Source organism: Sturnus vulgaris, chromosome 11, assembly GCF_052056855.1.
Source record: "Sturnus vulgaris isolate bStuVul1 chromosome 11, bStuVul1.hap1, whole genome shotgun sequence".
NCBI classification, from domain to species: Eukaryota; Metazoa; Chordata; class Aves; order Passeriformes; family Sturnidae; genus Sturnus; species Sturnus vulgaris.
In genome coordinates this window covers 22,811,573-22,831,439 of record NC_142253.1, presented here as the reverse complement: position 1 = coordinate 22,831,439, position 19,867 = coordinate 22,811,573, and the positions used below count along the sequence as shown (strand labels likewise).

Here is a 19,867-nt window from a genome sequence, read left to right as displayed (position 1 = left end):
ATTCAGAGAGATTCCTGACTTGCTGACTCCAACATAGTCTGCTGCATATATTTTGAAATGGATTATGATATGGATTAAGACAATGACATAATTCTTGGTCTTTTCAGCTACATATGGAAACAATACATACAGAAGAAATTAAAAGCCTTAGCTAAATGAATTCACCTCTCAGACAGAAATTATAGTAATCATCTATCTGCCTTTGGTAAAACAGTAGTTTCTGTCTGAGCATTTCTGCCCAATATTAAAATGTTTCTGGTAGAACTTCAAGCATTCCCCATCAGCGGCTTTTTTCCTCCATAAAAATCCTTCAGAAAGGAAAGATATACCAGAAAAATTGTTGGTAACACATTCAAACAAGTCACATCTAGGTTTAAAACAGCAGGAGAAGGAAGAAAATTTTTGGGTGGTCTGACAAATATTGAAAAGAAACAAATTATTTTTCTAACAGTAGGCCCATGAAAGCAAAACTGACTGAAAAACACAGGGTTTTCTTACCAAGGCAGAACAAGGTGCTACTACCTGTCTAGAGGATATTCATAATAATCCCCTAAAAAGTACTGAAAACCAAAATTTTTTAAAAAATTAAAAATATGATCACAAATTATCATATTGGCAATATTCACTGTTTTTCAAGTATTATGTTCAAGTTGATTTAATACATTTTTCTGAGCATACACAAATATTCAGAGTGCCTAAGTACCTTTCCCTGCCTTGGCACAGATTGTCCTCAGAAGCAGCCAGGACTCAGAGATATTGTAATTGCTCACCAGAGAGCACTGCCATATCACTGTCACAAAAAAGCAATCTCAGCCAACTTCCTATGCCCAAAACTCACCTTAAGAGTTTACAGTGTGTTTTAAATAAACCAAAAATCTTTAAAGTTGTTTACTGGAATTGTTTTGAAACACAAAATGGAATAAAATTCCTAAGTGCTTAAACATCTTAGGCATTAATTTGAACACTTTTGCATGGCACATATGAAATATCTCAGTTTTATAGAGTAGAGCTGCAAGAAACCATATGATAATTTTCTCAAAGAAGGGGAACGGAATTAGTTTTTTCCTCTTATATTTCTGTCAATGGAACATTGAGCACAAGAACATAGCGCATAAAATGTATTGGTTTTCTTGGACATGAAAATGTTGGAAAGACAGGCATATATCATTAAAGGTGGCTATGGGTACTACATCTGCAAGCCTTCCTCCCACGGCATTTTCTCTAGTATGGCTAAGAGGGGGACATACATACAGTCTTCCAGGTATGACCAGACGATATCAGGAAGCGCAGTAGTTCTAAGACAATTTAAAAAAAAAAAATTGGATTCCAGCTTTTGAGGTCACTTTATGTGGCAGTAGTGCAGTAGCATTCCTGAGGGTGGTGTTCTGTTGTAGAACCAACTTAGAGCTTCCCATTTGTTATTGAAGAGCAGGACACAGCCCTTCTTGCTGAGATGCCCCCAGAATGCTGGAGTCAGCATTGTTACTGAAGGTTAGAGTTGATAATTGTTATAAATGAGAGACAAAAGTCTCGATATTCAGCAAAATTTTAGATTGCTTTATTTGATATAGAAAGAGCAAGCAGCGCGCTGGGGAACGCGAGGGGTCACCGCCCACTCCACGCTCCACCGAACCTTGGTTTGCAGCCTCTTCTTATACTGTGGGTTCTCATTGTTCACAAATTCACAAAGCCTTTGGGTGATAATTAGTCACAGATAACCATCCGGTCCTTGTAGATAACCACCAGGGAAGTTCTGGAGGTCTGGTCTTTGTAGATAACCACCAGAGAAGTTCTGGGAGTCTGGTTTTTGGGATAGGCAGTATTAATTAGACAAAGGTAGGAAGGGCTTTTTGGGAAGTCCGATTTCGCAAGCTGGTAGCTGATACAACTTATTTGAAAAACATAACGTAATATAACATAATGTAATGTAACATAATACAACATAATATAACATAACAAGGTGATTTTAAACAGAATTATTTAATCATATAATTTCCTTTATCTAGTGTCCATGCTTCACTTCAGAGCTTAGTATTCTGGTTTATGCAAACCCCAATGCTTTTGTGATTAACACGAATCTTTTATCAATTGTCACAATAATGAAGCCGTGTTTTCCACTGCCTTATCTGCTTGCTTGAACATCATTTTCCCGTAGTTACAAAAGCACACTGCTTGTGCATGAAAGCAATGCACCAATCTACTTCCTGACTTCCAAAGTTTATTTTACTTTTTTTTTTTTTTAACAAAACAACAGTGAAAATCAATTCAAAATTGTTCAGCAGCTGCTGAATTGTTCTCTGCATCATGTCTTTACCAATGCTGAGGGGCACCATCATGCAGCTACTTATAGAAACTGGACTTCATCTCAGCGGTGAGGGATGATGTATCAGTCCCTGGATATCAGCACTGTGGGTAAAGATCTTTCAATTCCAGTCTTTCTTAAACAGACGTAGTATATAAAATGTTCCAGCTATATAAAGGGAGGACAACAGGGGCTGCAACAGAAGTCGAAACGGAGTTGCGTGAGTCAGAAAGGGAAAAGCAAGAGGTGCTGTAGTGGCTAAGTATCGACCCTTGCCCCTCTCGCGGCAGGTCTTGTGCCTCATGGCGCCTCTGCCTCATGTGAGATGCCGCCTCAGCAGCCCAGCCCCGGCCAACTCCAGCACCCGCCACCCCTCAGGGGAAAGGGGCTGTAGAGCTGCGGACCCGCTCTGGGCCATATCCCCCCTCCCTATCTGCAGCTGGGCTCAGCTGGCCTCTGCGGGATTAGGCTGGCCTCGGTTAGGTTCGGCTAGGCTCGCCTGGGCTCGCCTTGGTTCGGCCTCCATTCGCTTCGGTTCGGCTATGATCGGCTGAGCGCCACTCGGCGCCACTCGGCGCCGCTCGGCTCCGCTCGGCTCCGCTCGGCTCCGCTCGGCTCCGCTCGGCTCCGCTCGGCACCGCTCGGCACCGCTCAGTTTGCAGTCCCCGGCCCGGCTCGGCCGGAGGCGAGGCCTTAGTGGGCGTGGCGGGAGGGGGGACGTGGAGCAGAGGGTGGACGGTAGGCGCCGCAATTGTCCTGAGGCCTTTCAGGCCTCCCCGGCCCCAGGGAAGGAGGCGACGTCTCGCGTCTGGCGGGCCAGACGCTGGCGGCGTCCACAGGGGGCTCGGCCTTGCCCCAGCGGGCTTGGGCTCTCCGCCCCTTCCTGGGGGCAGCCGATCGGCACCTGGGACGTGCGCTGGGGGTGGGGAGCAACGAGTTCTTGCGGGCTGGACGCCCGGAGGTTGCCGGGATCCGCCGTAGCTGGGGTCTCCCTCGCATCAGTGCCGGTCGCGGGCCCCCCGGGCCCTGCTGAGGGGGTTGCCAGCCCCGGGGCAGGAGGCCAGTGAAGCTGGGCCTCGGCAGAGACAGTTGCGGGGCAGCGCAGCTGAAGACGAGGTGACCGACGCTCTGTCTTCGCATCGTACTCAAAAACACTATTGAAAGGGATATTCAGAGCAGCTGTTTGCTGACTGGTAGGAGAGTTCTCTCTGCAAATGTCCCCTGAAAGAGAAAGTGCATATAATATTTTCATATGACAGAACGTGATATGGTGAAGGGTTTTAGGAATGAGCCTTTGACTCTTCTGCTTTCCTAGTCTGGCGTTCAGGGAGAGAGAGAGATGTCGTTGAAACCGTTCACCTACCCATTGCCCGAAACAAGATTTCTTCATGCTGGCAGGCATGTGTACAAATTTAAATTCCGGTATGGCAGCTTCAACAGGTATGTGTGTTAAAGCCAGGAAGTCAGCCTGCTGTTTGTTGACTGCATGTGTCCGTGAGTTAATGCAAGACCTTAAAACATAAAACACAAGTGGATAGAAAATTCACAGGGAAAAATCCTTGTGAATAAGAGATGTTTCTTAATAATAATAGATTAGGATTTAATCTGCCCGCTAAGTATTTTGTCCAGCTCAGTGAGAATTGTTTTGTTGCTGTTTAAACTCTTACATGAAATGCAGCTTAGTTGCTTTTTTCCTGGGTTCCAACTCTCTCTTTGTTTCACAGCTCTCCCAGTCTCAGTGTCACTGAAAGTGCTGCCAAGGAGTCAGAGGTAGGAGCTGAGGCAGGTCTATAGGACCTCAGATGAGTGTTAGGCTGAACAAATCATCTGCTTGTTACAGGACTGAGAGCATTTTGTCTAGTGTAGCATTTCAAGTGTGAGTAACAGGGAACTTCCGTGGAGAGTCTGAGCATGGAAAAAAAAATTGCATAAACGAAAAATGTTCCTGAACAAGCAAAATTTGGTGTAGAAGTCATGCTTTTGTTTGAAATATTCCAGAGAAGCTACTGACTCTTAAATTTGGACAAATGGAAACTCCTGTTTGTTGAGCTAGTCGAACCCAGTTCCTGTCTGATTCTTCTTCAGAGTCATTCTTGCAGGAGCTCCTTCCCAGGATTTCAGTCTCAACCTCGAAACTGACCACCACTTTCAAGCTGTCAGGCTTGATTCTTGGTTTTTCAGGAGCTGTGGCAGTGCTGGTGAGCTGGCTTGATGGAGTCTAATCTAATTCTAAATTGTACATGCTTTTCTTGCAACTGTGGAATCAATGGGCGTTCTTTTAATGGTGCCATTGCTTTGTGTCCAAGCACAAATTGATGGTCACAATTGATGAGTTTTATTGTTGTCATCTTCTTCCTGAGACAGAAGGCCCCTGCCATTACTAAGAAATTGAGACAAATATGCTGCCTGCTTAAAAATGCTCCTTCCTATTACTTAATTTCTAGAAGTCTTCAGAGTACAGTAATAGCATTAAAAACCTTACTGAAGAAAATGTGCTGATTTTAATTGATAGGAAGAATTTTTTTTTCACTTTTGAAAACATTGAAAGATATTACTAGAAAAAAAATTGTGTTTGTAGAGGAGGAGTTTGTTGGGGCTTAACTGCAGTTCCTTTGTAACTGATTTGGGTCAATATTCAGAGAAAGAGGAGTAGGTAAATGCTATGTGTGTTTTGCTGGAAAAATAAAATGACATTCCTTAAGTTTAAAACTTCTTAAATTTAAAAGCACACCTCTATTTCCATAGTCATTCATCTTTGTTATTTCAAGATTAAGATACTCATTCACCTAAATTTCTGTGAGTCTGTCAGTGCAGTGCACTCTAAAATGGTGGGAGGGAGCAGAGAGAAGAAGGGGAGGAAGAAAAGCAGAATATCTAGAACCTGGTCTTCCATGATTCATGCAAACTGTCAAGTAAGGTTAATTTTTTTCCAAGCCTTGAAAGTGCACTTGACAGTGGAATTGTGACTATATTTTTAATATCTTTCCTTTGTTTATATTTTTGGCCTCTCCAGGAAGTGATCCGAGTGATCCTTGGAAATCTTGATGATTTACATCCATTTTCTACAGACCACTTCACTGTATATCCATGTATCCTTTCTTTTCAACTCATAAAAGACAAGGTTCAATGACTTGTATCTGTTGGGGATTGCGTAAGTCGATATTTATGTGTAGGAGTGTGCAGATCTTTAGCTGGAGTAGTACTACTTCGATCTTTGCAGTTTGACATTGGCTGAAGGTATTGTGAACACTTCAGGTGTTGCCTTCACCAGAGAACTGATGTGACGAGAGTGTTTTGCAGTGTTTTCATCCACACAGCCCTGCATTCCAAATTAGGTTTAGCCAAAGCAAATGAAGATGTATATGAAGTGCCAGGAAGTCCACCTCATGCACTTGCAAACGCAGCCAGTGCATTGTTCCCAAAGGTTCGTAGAATGTAAAGCACTCCTTACAGGCCCAGCAATGCAGGCCCATGGGCAGGGAAACTCAGTGCTGTTTTTGTGAGGTCGCTCAAGGTTAAACCAGCATGAGCCTTTTGGGATGGAGGGTGGGAGCAAGTGGTGAGTCTGTGCTCATATTTCCACAGAGATGGCTGAGAGAAGCAAAAATCACCTCACAGAATGAGCTTTACAAGGAACAAAACAATAGTTGAGCTAAGATAATTGCAAGTCCAGACAAGCTTTTGAACACACAAAGCCTGCAGGATTGTCATTCAGTTATCCTGGTCCCCTCTTCAGTGAACATCTTTGAAGCCTAATATGAAGCAAATGTCACCTGCACCTTACTGTGTCATTCACCTTACTGTGCTCATGCCCCTCACTCCTGTGGGACCAGTCAACAGATTTTTTTCCATCTCCCCTAAAAGGCATTGAGCTGCTGTCAGTCTGGCCTGTTGTCTACAGACAGTGCTGTAAAAGCTCTATACAATTGCACAGCATAGTTGTGTAGAAGCTGATACTTGAATATTGACATGCATTTGAGATTGGATTGTTCTAGCTAGCAGCTGTACTACAGGCTCCTCCGCTTTCTAGGTGATTTTTCATCAGAATGCACCAAGACTGGCCTTCATTTTTTTAGTTCTGGCTTGTGCAACTGGACAGAATTTACTCGTGTCTGGTACAAATTCTGCAGATTATAAATTTATATTGACAATAATTTGATAAAAGAGATGGTAACCGTTAATATTTCTTTTGTAGTTGCTGTTTTGTAATGGGTTAAGAAGTTACTCTCCTGAGGCTTTTGTTGAAGAGAAAAATAATTCAGTTAAATGTTAGTGTTTTACAGTCCTAAAGGTGTGTCAGCATTTGGATAAGATCTGGCATCATCTCCTGTGATTCTGAGTGCCCAGGAGTAATGAACACCTCCAAGGCATTCCCCTTCTGTATTAGAAGACTGCATTATACCTCCTAATAGCAGGCAGGAACAAGGCCGTTCTTTTTCTGTCCAAAGCAGCTCCATATGACAGCAACTTATTCCTGTTAGAATCAAGACAATAAGGTAGCCAAGAGCATCATTATACAGAAGACACCCAACACAGCCAACATTATTGGTTTGCTTCTCTAAAGTGCAGCCAGTTCTGCCTGTGTGTTGAGGAGTATTTGGTATACAGACTTATATTTATAGAACTTGTGAGTCCATCCACATGCTCAGCCAGCACTGGGCCTGGAAGAGAACTGTGAGCTCAGAAGCCTGGCATGAGGAGTTGTCTTACAGTTGGTGTGTCGGGCTCCTCTCTGTAGTGTGACTCTTTGTTAATCACCAGCTATGAATCCTTCTATTGATGATTGAGAGAGAGATGGGGACTACTGACTGGTGATCAGAATCCAAATTTACTGTGAGCTACATATGCTTATATACCATTTTTAGGAAGGCTAGTAATTTTTTACTGCATTCTTTGGGTTAAACATCACACTGATAAACTTTACATTTCTACTTAGTTCAATGTTCTTTCCTGTCACCAGTCTTGATCCAATCTTCTTGTAATTTTCAAAGTTCTGTTTGCTCTTGCCAAGGCATCTTGGTTATCAAACTGCATATGCTAATTAAATCCACAATAGTGTCTGTCTTAGCTCCCACAACCTTCAAGCCAAAAACCAGGCAATTTCAGTCCTTCAGGGAACTTATTGTATAAATGTTTCATCGTCTTTTGTCCCCAGGATGTTAGTTTCTGCTAGCAAGTGTGGACTAACAGTATTCATTTCACATGTTTCTCCCTGATATCAGAGGTGAATGAAGAGATTTAAGTCCAGCACCATTTGTTCTTCCAGGCAGAAGCTCCTGGATGTCAGAAGTGCACTCACATGAAGGAATAGCTGTAAATGTAGTGGTTATCATGTCAATTATCTTTTTTCCCCCATTTTGAACTGTGAAGTAAATTTAATTATGCTGCATCTATGAATCCAAATAGTTTACAATTTTTAAATAAAAATCTAAAATAATTTAATTAGGAAGATTGCGGGGGGAAGTTTTATTCATAGCTTTAGAAGAGCCTGGCATGTTTTTTTGTGGGAGAATGTCAGTACTGAAGGCAAACACAGTTAAGGGAACAGAACACTATTAATACAGGTGACTGATGGGGCAGAGTGGATACGTAAACCTGAATAAGTGTTTTCTGTAGTGTGTTACTGGTGCAGTTTCACAAGTTCATAGTAACAGATTGTATTTGCTCCCTTGTGCACATGTGCAGTGTGCTGTGACTTTTGAAGCTTTAGAAGACATTGTCAGGACTCATGTCCTTTGAAATGTTAGTGTTGCGTTTTTAAGTCTTAACATTCTTCTCAGATTTGAGTAAATGGGAGCGAGTATCAAAGATGAAATTCAAACATGAGAATGTTCATCTTGTGCCTTATCCCTACATTTGTACGTTGTATCTAGAATTGAACTCATTTCAGCAAAACGTATCTTGTGGTAAGTCACTGTGATTATGTTTGGGTAATTTCCAGAAACATCTATGATCTATGTCTTGCTTTTCTCTTTTCCTTCGCCTACTGTATCTGAATCAGAGAGAGCAAAACTGCATGTGGGATGACTGTATCTTGAGTTTGAAATAATGCATAACAGGATGTTCTTTATTGTCTAGTATTGCTTTTGTAAAATCCCCTGAATTCTCCTTTGTCTCTCCAACCACCACTGACTCTTTAGCTGATAGAGCTAAAGTGAAGCAGTGCCCAGTGGCTCCCAACGTTCATTTTTTAATGTCAGTCATTGGGCTGGAGCCAGCACATACATGTATATGGGACACATGTTTCTTCTTTGTGCTTGACTACATTTGTTGACATAGAACATCACACTCTTTGTTGCTATTTTCCTAAAGAGAGAATGGATTTTTGTAAAAAAAAAAAAGATAGTAATCATGGCAATAATGTATTTCGTATAATTAGCAAACATTTTCACCTCAGTTGTGTCTCGTTTTCCAGGTTTTCTATGAATTCTCTGAACAGCCTCAGGCCACAGCTAAGGCTTCCGTGGGACTCTACATTTAAACTCCCCTGTTGTGAAAATTGAGTATTCTTACTATTTCCTGTTCTGATTATCAGGCTCTAAAAAAAGTTACTTTTTTTTTTTTAATAACTACTTAGCAGATAACGTGGTCTTTATAAAATGGCCAGCTAGTAATTTCTTAGTCTCGCCTATTTGCATTCCCTATCAAACATCCCATGTTTGGATGTAAAAACTTCTAACCATAGAGAGTTCACTCACTTCCCTGTACACCTGCTCCAGTATTTAATTGCCCTATCCAGATAGTTGTACAGCATTCCTATTCTAAAATTAGAAACAGTGTAAGGCACTATTAGTTTCAGACTTTATCTGTAATTACTCTTGGTGGGAATTTTTCTTCAGGGAAATACGTTGAGTCCCATACGTCCTACAGCTGACCAGTATTCTCTAGAGGCTGTGTTCCAGATGTCCTTGCATCTGGTACCCAAAGCACAGCGAGATGCTAACTGTTCTTCAGGCCCTTCTTTTCTGAAAACACCTTTAACTTCTTTAAGACAAGCAGTTGTCCCACCACATTGATATCTGGTGTTCATAGCCAGGAATTCTGGTTCAGAAAGAGCTGTATTTGAACATTTTCTATTTTAGTGTATTATATGAAGGTCCAGACTGTTTCACAGTAGTTTATCTTGCTCCTGGAATAGGAATTGCAGTGCAAAGACATACTTTTCAATTGGTTAAAGAAAGTCCAGTCTAAATATTCACCAAGTTTTATACCTCTGTTGCAGGTAAAGAAGTAAACAAGGGCAGTGATGAGCTTGTAAGTTGTGCATTTGGTTTTGTTTTGTTGTTTAAGTTCTAAGTATTCTTGAGAAGAAGAACATATGCATTTAGGCAGTGCTAGAGTTCTCCTACCACTAGGAGTTAATCAGTGTAAAGTGGCACGGAATTCTCACTTAGAACCATCCAAGGGGAGAGAAGTTCTTCTGGGCTTGGAAAGCAGTCCTGTATCAGGACCTGAGAGCTGCTGCCTTCAGTTCCATGGATTTTCTGCAAGCCTGAGTGAGCTGTCCAATGTTTTCTTCACTGGAAGAATCTGTGAGGTTGATATTGTTGAGTAATTAAGTAGCTCCCTAGGTACTGTGTCAGAAAGAGCAAAGTTATGCTTATTTGAGAAATTTTTGTGTAATGAGAGCTGAGGGTACATTTATTTTCCATATAGGTAAGTGTCTGAAGTGAATTAATGAAGAATAATTCAAATCCAAATTCCCCTAAGGAATTTTTTTATCTCTGCATTCCTGCTACTTATGTTCCTTGGCAGTCTTCTGAAAATGAAAAAAATAGGATGTCCTAGAAAGAAATACTTTGTTTAAAACTGATGAGCATAATTCTCTGGCTGACCTCCCAATGCTTGTTTTAGTCCTGAATCCTTTTCTGGTTTTCCGTGTATAAGCAGGAACAATTTTTGCAAAATATGAATGTACATTAGTTATGAATTTTCTTCTAAAATAGAAAAGTCAAAGTGAATTGTTACCAATATCAAATTTGCAATGTTTTGAAGGTCAGGAGAAGAAATGAAATGTCAGAAAGTACTGCAATGAAAGAAGCAGTGAAAAGGAGAAGAGTGGAAGTCAGAGATGATGCCTCATGCCCACAATCATATATGGACAGGTCAGTTGACTCCAAAAGAGTCTCCCAGGACACATGTTAGTATTTTTAACGTCTCTAGTACCTTCCTTATGTTTCATTTCTGTGCAATTCTCTGCCCCATTTTTCTTCTTCCTTTTCTTCCATGGGTAACAATCTAAGCATCATTGCTCATATTTGGGAAAAAAGTGGTCATGTACTTTCCAAGTTCCCAGACCATTGACCAGAGCTCTGCCTGTTTAACTCCTTTGTGTTCACATCACCTTTTGAGTCACAGTGAGGTGATAGCTCAGCAGCTGGACAGAACAGTGCACTGGCTTGCCCACCTGAGTCTAGGAGAGCAAGGGAACAACTGGAACCAGTTTTTCACCTGCCTCCCAGCCTGCTCCATTGAGCCAGCTGATGAATACTGCCCTCTTGGCTTGAGGCCTTGGAACTTGCTCTTTTCCAAGTGCTTTAAAGTCACATGAAATTGCACATCTGTGTACACATTAGTATTCTCACACAAGTTCACCATATGTTTCTTTGGTAGCTAAAATTCTCATGGTGATTCCCAGGTAGATCTCTATCTCTGGATTTTACAGAATGGTTGAGGTTGGACAGGTCCTTTCATATCGTCAAGTTCAACCCCTCCTGCTCAAGCAGGGTCACCCAAAGCAAGTCCCTGAGGTCTTGAGTAGACTCTGAGGGTGGAACCACCACAGCTGTGGAGAGCCACTTGCAGAATTGCAGAATCACAGAATCACGAAGCTGGAAGAGACCTTCTAAATCATCTAGTCCAACCCGTGCCTTAACACCTGAAATAAATCCTGTCACTGAATGCCACATCCAGTCTTTTTTAAAACACATCCAGGGATGGTGACTCCATCACCTCCCCAAGCAGACCATTCTAGTACTTTACTGTTCTCTCCATGAAAAACTTTTTCCTACTATCCAACCTGTATTTCCCTCGGTGTCCTCTCGTTCTGTCAGTTGCTGCCTGGAGAAAGAGACCGACGTCTACCTGACTACAACCACCTTTCAGGAAGTTGTAGAGAGGGATAAGGTCACCTCTGAGTCTACTCATCTCCAGGCTGAACAACCCCAGCTCCCTCAGTTGTTCCTCACAGGACTTGTGTTCCAAGCCCCTCAGCCTTGTTGCCCTTGTCTGGACACGCTCAAGCATCTCAATGTCCTTCCTAAACTGAGAGGCCCAGACCTGGACACAGCGCTCGAGGTGCAGCCTCACCAGTGCCACGTACAGGGAAAGAATGACCTCCCTGCTCCTGCTCGCCACACCATTCCTGATCCAGGCCAGGATGCCATTGGCCTTCCTGGCCACCAGGGCACACTGCTGGCTCATGGTCAGCTGGCTGTCAGCCAGTACCCGCGGGTCCCTTTCTGGCTGGGCCTCAGCCACACCGTCTCCAGCCTATAATGTTGCAGGGAGTTATTGTGGCCAAAATGCAGGACCCAGCACTTGGACATATTAAACTTTATCCCATTGGACTCTGCCCATCCATCCAACGGTTCCAGGTCTCTCGGCAGAGCCCTCCTGCCTTCCAACAGATTAACACATGCTCCCAGCTTAATGTCATCCACAAATTTACTAATGAAGGACTCAATACCCTCATCCTTAAATAAAAACATTGAACAGGACTGGCCCCAGCATAGACCCCTGAGGGACACCACTGGTGACTGGCCACCACTGGATGCAGCAGAATCCACCACCACTCTCTGGGCCTGGCCATCCAGCCAGTTCCTAACCCAGCAAAGAGTGCTCCTGTCCAAGCCGTGGGCTGCCAGCTTTTCCAGAAAATGCTGTGGGAGACAGTGTCAAATGTTTTGCTCAAGTCCAGGTACACAATATCCACTGCCCTTCCTGTATCCACCAGGTGGGTCACCTGGTCATAAAAGGAGACCAGGTTGGTCAAACATGACCCACCACTCCTAAACCTATGCTGGCTAAGTCTGATACCCTGGCCATCCTGTAAGTGTTGCTTGATGGCACTCAATATAAACCATTCCTTTGGGTACTGAGGTCAGGCTGACTGGCCTATAATTACCAGAATCCTCTTTCCCATCCTTTTTGTGAATGGGAGTCACATTGGCCAGCTTCCAGTCATCTGGAACCTCATCTCTGAGCCAGGACTGATGATAAATGAGAGAGCATCTTCACAAGCTCATCTGCCAGCTCCCTCATCACCCTGGGATGGATCCCATCCAGTCCCATAGATTTATGAACATCCAAGCAGCTCAGCAGTTCTCTGACTCTTTCTGGATAACAGGGGGACCATTCTGCTCCCTGACACCATCTACCAACCCAAAAGGACAGTTGTCCTGAGGACAGGCTGTCTTCCCACTAAAGACTGAGGCAAAGAAGGCTTTAAGCACTTCCACCTTCTCCTCATTTGCAGTTACTAGGTTCCCTCCTGCATCCAATAGAGAACAAAGGTTGGTCTTACCTTTCCTTTTGCCATTAATATATTTGTAAAAACATTTTTTATTATCCTTTACAAAAGTTGCCAAATTAAGTTTGAACTAAGCTTTGGCCTCCCTAATTTTTTCCTACATGCCCTAGCAGCCCTCTTAAATGCTTCCTGAGAGATCTGATCCTCCTTCCAAAGATGATACATCCTCTTTTTATCCCTAAGTTCCTTCAAAACCTTGTTGCTCATCCAGGCTGAACGTTTGCCTCATCAGCTCATCTTTCAGCACATAGGACAGTCTGTTCCTGTGACCTCAGGATCTATGTTTTGAAGCATGCTCACCCTTCCTGAACTCCTTTGTTTTTAAGGGCTGCTTCCCAAGGAAGCTTCCCACACTCTAAAAACCTCCTGGACTGGCCCCTTTCTGCTGTATTAAGTTCCCAGCACATGTCTGGTAATTAAAATCACCTACAAAAACAAGGGCTGGTGATCCTGAAACATTCTCCAGCAGCTTATAGAATAAGTTGTCCACCTCTTCTTCCAGGATGGGTGGACGATAACAGACTCCCAGTAGAATGTCAACCTTGTTGGCCTTGCCCTTAATTCTAATTTTAATTCCCATTAAAACCATAGGCATTCAACTCCATCATCATTTATTTCAATACCTATGGCATCAAAAGCCTCCCTAATATAAAGTGCCACTCCTCCACCTCATCTCCTTTTCCTGTCTTGAGCTTGTAGCCATCCAGTGCAGTGCTCCAGCTGTGTTCCACCACGTTTCTGTGATGGCAACTACATCATAGCTCTGCTGTTGCACCATGGCCTCCAGCTCTTCTTGTTTGTTACCCATGCTGCATGCATTGGTATACATGCACCTCAGCTGGGCTAGTGATTTCACCCCTAACTCAGGCTTATCAATCTTGGGCCTGCTTCCAGACAGCCCAACTGCAGTGTATGACCACAGTTTTAGTCAAAAAGGTTTTTCATGTGTTCAAATTTAATTTAATGTTTTGTAGTCTGTGTCCTTTGCCCCTTGTCCTGCCAGAAGACAAGAGAGTTGAGGAGAACCTGGCTCTCTGTTATTCATTCCCTCCCATTAAGTGTACATTGGTAAGATCCCACCCAAGCCTTCTCCAGGCTAAACAGCCTCATCTCTCAAAGCCTCTTCACTTAGAAAAAAATTCCCCAATCTCATAATCATGTTTGCATTGTAGCCCTTTGCTAGGTTCAACCCCATGTGTCCCAATCATGTACTGGGGTTTCCAGTTCAGGCTGGGACAGAGGGGCCTCAGCAGCCTTGAGCAGAGGGGAGAGATCACTGCTTGAGGGCAGTGATTTAGCAAAGCCCTGCCTAGTTCAGGTCAGAGTGTTGTTGGACACCTTCAGAGTGAGGGTACAGGGCTGGCTCTTGGCTAACCTTGGGCTTAATTCTTGACTACCTGTCAGAGACCCAGTGTTACTTACAGGATGGTAGGCTTCATTCTTTTCAGAGTGTATTTTTTTAAAATAAGAAAATCTATGCCTGTACTGAATCCTCACAAGTATGTAGCAAACAAGTCCTGGATCCATCAGTGATCACAAGTGTCTATGTGCACCTTTCCCCTCCCATGGACAGACAATATCCAATCATCTACCTCGTTGCCTTATATCCTACCTAATTCCCAAACGTGTTTCATGCAGAGCTATTAACAAAGTCTGAAGGCAGTTCTTTACCTGTTCATGCAAATGTAGTCCTTTAATCCTACCCCCATCCCCCTGGCCTGTTTCTACTCACAGTACAACTGTTGGACATGAGGGAAGAATGAGCCCAGGATTCAGAATGCTTTTTTATTTCTTTTAGCCAAAGACACAAGTTGTAGATTAATAAAATACAAGGTCAGAAAGGACCTATTTCATGATCCAGTCTGGGAGTTCTGTCTAGGTCCTGTATCTTTCCACAGCACTTATGATTAGAACAATCTGTAATTCTTAAGTGTATGCTTGAATTCAAAATTAAATCGGTGAGCACTAGCTTCAAGCCTTCTGTCATTTTTTCCAGTTACACTGTTAGAGACTGAGGAGCTCATTCAGGCTGAGCATCTTCCCTGCCCCAGGAAGGAGAGTGTCTGCTGTAGTAAGACCAGCTCTTTTTCTTCTCTTCTTTCTGGACAAGCCCTTCTGGTCCTAAATTCTTTTGGGGAATTTGGGTTTTCTTGGGGTGCTACTGAGTGTTGAGAAATCAGAATCTCCAAGTGGCACTTCCAGTGATTCTGATCATGTCAAGTGAAGCCAGAATGGTTTTTCGCACATGCATCCCTTCATACTTCCCCATATGGAGTCTCCTCTGCCATTTTAATGCTCCATGACCAAGTCTTGCAAGATGTTTCTGTGGTTCTTTGCTACCCGCTCTTGTGACCTGTAGGATTTACAAGCTTTCTCAGCTATCTGCTTATCCCCCTTTTCATGTAACACTTTTTAACTGCTTGTTTGTTCTTGTAGAAAAGCAAAATGAGTGCATATTTTCATTTTTAAGGAAGACTTTGAAACATGAGTACAAATATAGATTAAGGCTATATATCTTGTTGAGTCCTTCTAAAGTTCTGCTTTTTAGTGAAGTACTTGGAGTAGCTGCTTCCTTTTTGTGACTTTTTGTAAACTCAGTTTTTACTTACTTATCTTCAGAACTGGAGCTGACTGTGTTCACCAGCTGAGTAAAGCAGAGCATGGATTTGAAAAGGTAAGCTACAGAATATTCAGAAAGAGACAACAGCACCTATTTAGTCCTGGACCCTTACAATGGCGAGCATAAAAATGCCTGCAGGTAATTTATCCCCTTTTTCCCTGCATCACCCTCATAATTTTTGACTCTCACCAAACTTAGCATAGGGATGAGTTATATTTTTTTGAGATGACACAAACTTCCCTGACTGTCAAGCTACAATCTCAGGGGTAAGCTCAGCCTCTGAGAGGTGAGCCTGAGGGATGCTCTGCCTTTTCTCTAAGACTCCAGTCCTCTGTGATCTCACACAGTCCTTTATGGAGAACTCCACAAAGGGCCAGCAGTGGCTGCTGGCATCTTGACACTGGCTTTGCTGTGTCTGAGTGGCACCATGTGCCACTCCCCACCAGTGTCCCACTCTCTGCTTATAGCCATGCAAGCATCACCCTGTTCCTGAAAAAGTACCATGCCTTTTCTCACTATGGTACCAGAAGGCAGATTCATGACAAGATTGTTGCAGAGGAATTGGCTGTTGCTCTCTAAAGCTGCTGTTCTCCAGAGAACCTTGTTAGAAGGAGAAGATTCTTTCTCTTCTAGCCCACAGGCTCCAAGGCTGCTCTGATAGAGCTGCTCTTAGGCGCACCCTAATGCCTGTGTACTCCTGGCTGTTGAACATCCTCCCAAATGCATTTCGTCTATTTTCTGTATACCCATTTAATTCAAATCCCTATCACACTATCAGCTTCCTGACTTTTTTCCCCCTCTCTTACTCTTTGGAAGAGTTTTTTCCAAGGAGGCAAACACATTTCTTGGGTTTTCCAACAAAGGAAGCCCAAAACTTTCTTTCAGAAGAGGGTTTTTTGACAAGTTTGTTGGATTTTCAGAATAGGAAGAAGACTGCCCAGTAACTCCTTGGGAGCCTTCAGTAAAGAATAACTTCTCTAAAACAAGCGGGTTTATTTGTCTCTAAAAATTGTATCCCTTTTTTCCCCCCTCTGTTTATCTTTGCAGACAGGTCTCTACACATGCCCTCTCTGGCTTCTTTCCTTGGGTACTCCAAACACTCTATTGGTGAGATAAGGGTCATCTTCTGAAAGGTGGCTTTTTATCCCCCAGTTTGCTCTAATCAGTGCCTCCAGAATTCCTCCGTTGTTTGTACACTTTCCAAGACATTAGAGTCCTTGGAAGCTGGAGCTCCAGGTTAGCAGCTTGGACCCTGAGCAACAGTATGACAGGTGGCAGAGATGACTGTAAGTTCCTCTTGTGTTAAGTAATGTGGGAGGGCATGTCTTGAGCGCCTTCTGGGTAAACTGGAACTGTGATGCAAAAATCAACTCAGCAAATACCAACTAGGTGAGAAGAACCTTCTCTGGAACAAGCATCAGGACTTGTTCTCAGAATTGCACTAGTCAAGGCACTGTTACCCTGAGTGGGATGTCTGGACACAAACTGTTCTGTTGATGAACACCAGATCAGATGTCACAAGTTCTATGTGAAATCATGGGCAGAAGTCCTCTTCCTAACATGCATTTTTCAAAGATGAAAGCCAGGTATTTCTGTGGCATGCTTTCCATTTGGGTTTTGTTTGGTTTTTATCTTTTAATTCAGGATGAGAAGAAGGATTAGGTTTAGGATAAAAACATGTCAGTAGCTCCTGTACTTTATCAGAGATTTTCTGGTCATTCTTCAAGGAGTCTTTCTCAGTTTATCAACAGCGTATGGCTTTGGTTTCAAATCCACCCAGTATTTTATAATGCTCCTCAAGGAGGGAAGGGTCTTGTTAAACAGGAAGGAAGTCTTGTCTACATGGTACATATGGGATTAACTTTGGGATGTTGGATTCGGAATGAGGAGCAAAGAAGTGCCACAGGCACATGACTGTTCAGTGGATTGCATTTTCAGCTGTCATCCAGATGTCTCCTAGGCCTGTGATGGTGACATCTGGTCGGGATAAATGTGGTCAAACCTGCATGTCTTTCCACTTACACAGTGAAAGTCAAAGAAAGAGATGCTCACCCTGTCACTCCAGAGAATTTTCCTAACTAAGTTAATGCTCTCAGACTAAACTGACAAGATCTCAGGCCATCAGAGGTTTGGAATATTGTGTTAACCTGAGCTTACATGTGGCATTTGGGGACATGTTTAGTGATGGCCTTGGCAGTGCCAGGTTAGCAGTTGGATTCAATCTTACAGGGCTTTTCCAGCCTAAATGGTTCTGAGATTAGTGCAAGGGAAACACCATCGGGACCTGTCACTGTTTTAGGATTTACTCTCTTATAGAAACTTACCTGCTGATTTTGTTGTGTTTTTATATGCTTATTTTGTTTTTCGTGGTACTTGTGTTGCTGATCACCTTCCTAATAGGTATTCCTGGCCCACCTCTTGATTCTGACACTTTTCATTTTTGTCCCTTCCAAGTTAAGTCTGCGTCCCAGGACTATGTCTTAGAAGGGCTAATGTCCAGGGCCTGCACTGTCCAGGGGCTGTTGTTTCCCACAGCTCTTCTGTTCATGGTTTTTAAAATCTCTCCGTGTTCCATAGCTACTGTTAGTTCACTATCTGGTATGCTAAAGTCTTCTAAATGAATTACAGCTTTATGTTATGTCCTAGCAAGGGAGGTGTAAAAATACCTTGGTGAAGAAAGTCCTCATCATAGCAGAAGAAAATACCCAAATGAAACCACACAACAAAAAGTGTAGACCTTGCTTTTTAATACTTTTAGGAAGCAAGGTAACAAAAATCTCTGTACAATAGAATATAGCATTATGTAACAGTTCTTGGGTTCCTTTTTCTTTTAGAATTCCTCCAAGGCAAATGAGCTTGAGTTTAGCCCAGCATCTCGTACTAAAGACTGTGACCAACTGAGTTTCTGTGAGTAAGGAATTCCTGGATTCCACTGAGTTTCATTTTCTCTGGGTATGCAGGGAGTGTGTAGAGAGCGAGGTTGTGGTTTTGTTCTTGCTGCTGTTTCTTACAGGGGAACCTGTGGAATTTGCCCTTGAACAAAAAAGAGTAGCTGGTCAGGCTGAGGGTGCAGTGCAGCTGCTGCAGCAAATGGACCAAACAGGAAAGAAAGGAAATGTGAAGTCAGAAGGAAGAGGTCTTTCACACTTCTGGAGAAGGTACTAATCCTGCACTGATGAGCAGAGGTAGTCCTGGTTCTGTCTAAGCCTATGTCAAAGGCTAATTCTGGCAGTTTCAGGTTATTCTCCATGATTTTGAAGGATGGAGACATCTTTTCTGTGGTTAAACCAAAGTATCCCAAGGCAAAAAAAAAAAAAAAAAAAAAAAAAAAAAAGGATGTCATTTTATCTTGTGCTTAAGGGCAGCATTCCAACTAAATGTTCCTCTTCTGAGCTGTTTTCAGGAAAAACTGATGAGAGAGGGTCACTGAACCTCCATCACAACCCTTATACAAAGTAGCTTTTCTCAGCTGAGAAGTTCCAGCTAAAAGGGTCTTCCTGGATGGACCTTCAGCCCCATTAAGGTGCATGTGACCTTTATTTGGCTACTGTGCAAAGCTGGACATTGTAACTCTGACTCCCAAAGGCACCATTTTAAATGGAAATCAGTGTCACTGTGCAGACACTGGCTGACTGCACAGAGGAGTTCTCTCATGCTGCCGAGGCTGGATCCTGTGAGTGCCGTCCATCACTGCACAGCACCAGCTGGATATTGGCAGCTGCTGGTTTTTTGTTAGTTTTTTAAAAAATAAAACTCCTTGTTAATTGTAGTGTGTGCCATTCCTTTAATGACTGAGACCAGACTATTAGTGCACAAGTTATTCATTGTTTCCTCTGTTTTTTAATTTTCCCTCTGTATTGTTTTGTACTGGCATTGTATCTTTCTATTGGACAGAAATTAGCCTTTTCCCTATTTTCAGAGAAGTATTTTAAGTCTAATGTGCTCTTCTTGTTGTTATTGTTTCCCCAGCATCATCTTTTCGCCACTACAACATCTTTTTGGTGGAAAAAATTGACCCGGAAATACTGATTGTTGTGAAAAGGTAGATTTGTAGTATGAATATTGGGTTGCACTGTTCCTCTGTAATTCAGCTTTTCACATTGTTTGTCTCAGCTATTAAGTGCTTTAAATTAAATTTTACTTTGCTAATGTTTTCAAAGTAACATTCTGAAGATGTTGGGTTAGAACATGTTGGGTTTTTCTTCGCATCTTAGAGGTTTTGAAATAGAGCAAGAAACTTTTTAGATTTTGATCCTTAAGTGTCATAAATTGTGAATTTCACGTTACGTATATTCTAATAAAATAAGCATCACCTTAGAATTGTGTGTTATTTTAAATCAGACTTACCATGCAGAAGATACTCTTCCCTCCAAGAAGAAGCAGAGGTTTCTAGTATTAGATGGACAGCATTGAA

The 19,867-nt window shown here is 42.6% G+C and overlaps 1 protein-coding gene across 2 annotated transcripts; it reads left to right on the top strand.

Annotated features, from left to right (window-relative positions):
* Positions 1-1,542: 1,542 nt before the first annotated feature.
* Positions 1,543-19,770, top strand: MAJIN (membrane anchored junction protein). 2 transcript variants are annotated; one of them, XM_088171762.1, is made up of 11 exons: positions 1,543-3,040; positions 3,618-3,742; positions 4,027-4,072; positions 5,316-5,391; positions 8,083-8,208; positions 9,525-9,556; positions 10,298-10,407; positions 15,453-15,507; positions 18,288-18,360; positions 18,467-18,611; positions 19,423-19,770. In XM_088171762.1, exons 2-11 carry the CDS (start codon positions 3,642-3,644, stop codon positions 19,466-19,468), a joined length of 810 nt encoding a protein of 269 aa, XP_088027888.1. In that variant the 5' UTR covers positions 1,543-3,040; positions 3,618-3,641; the 3' UTR covers positions 19,469-19,770. The 2 variants fall into 2 exon arrangements, with proteins under 2 accessions (XP_088027888.1, XP_088027886.1); XM_088171760.1 differs by having other exon boundaries at positions 1,543-3,495.
* The last annotated feature ends 97 nt before the right edge of the window (positions 19,771-19,867 follow it).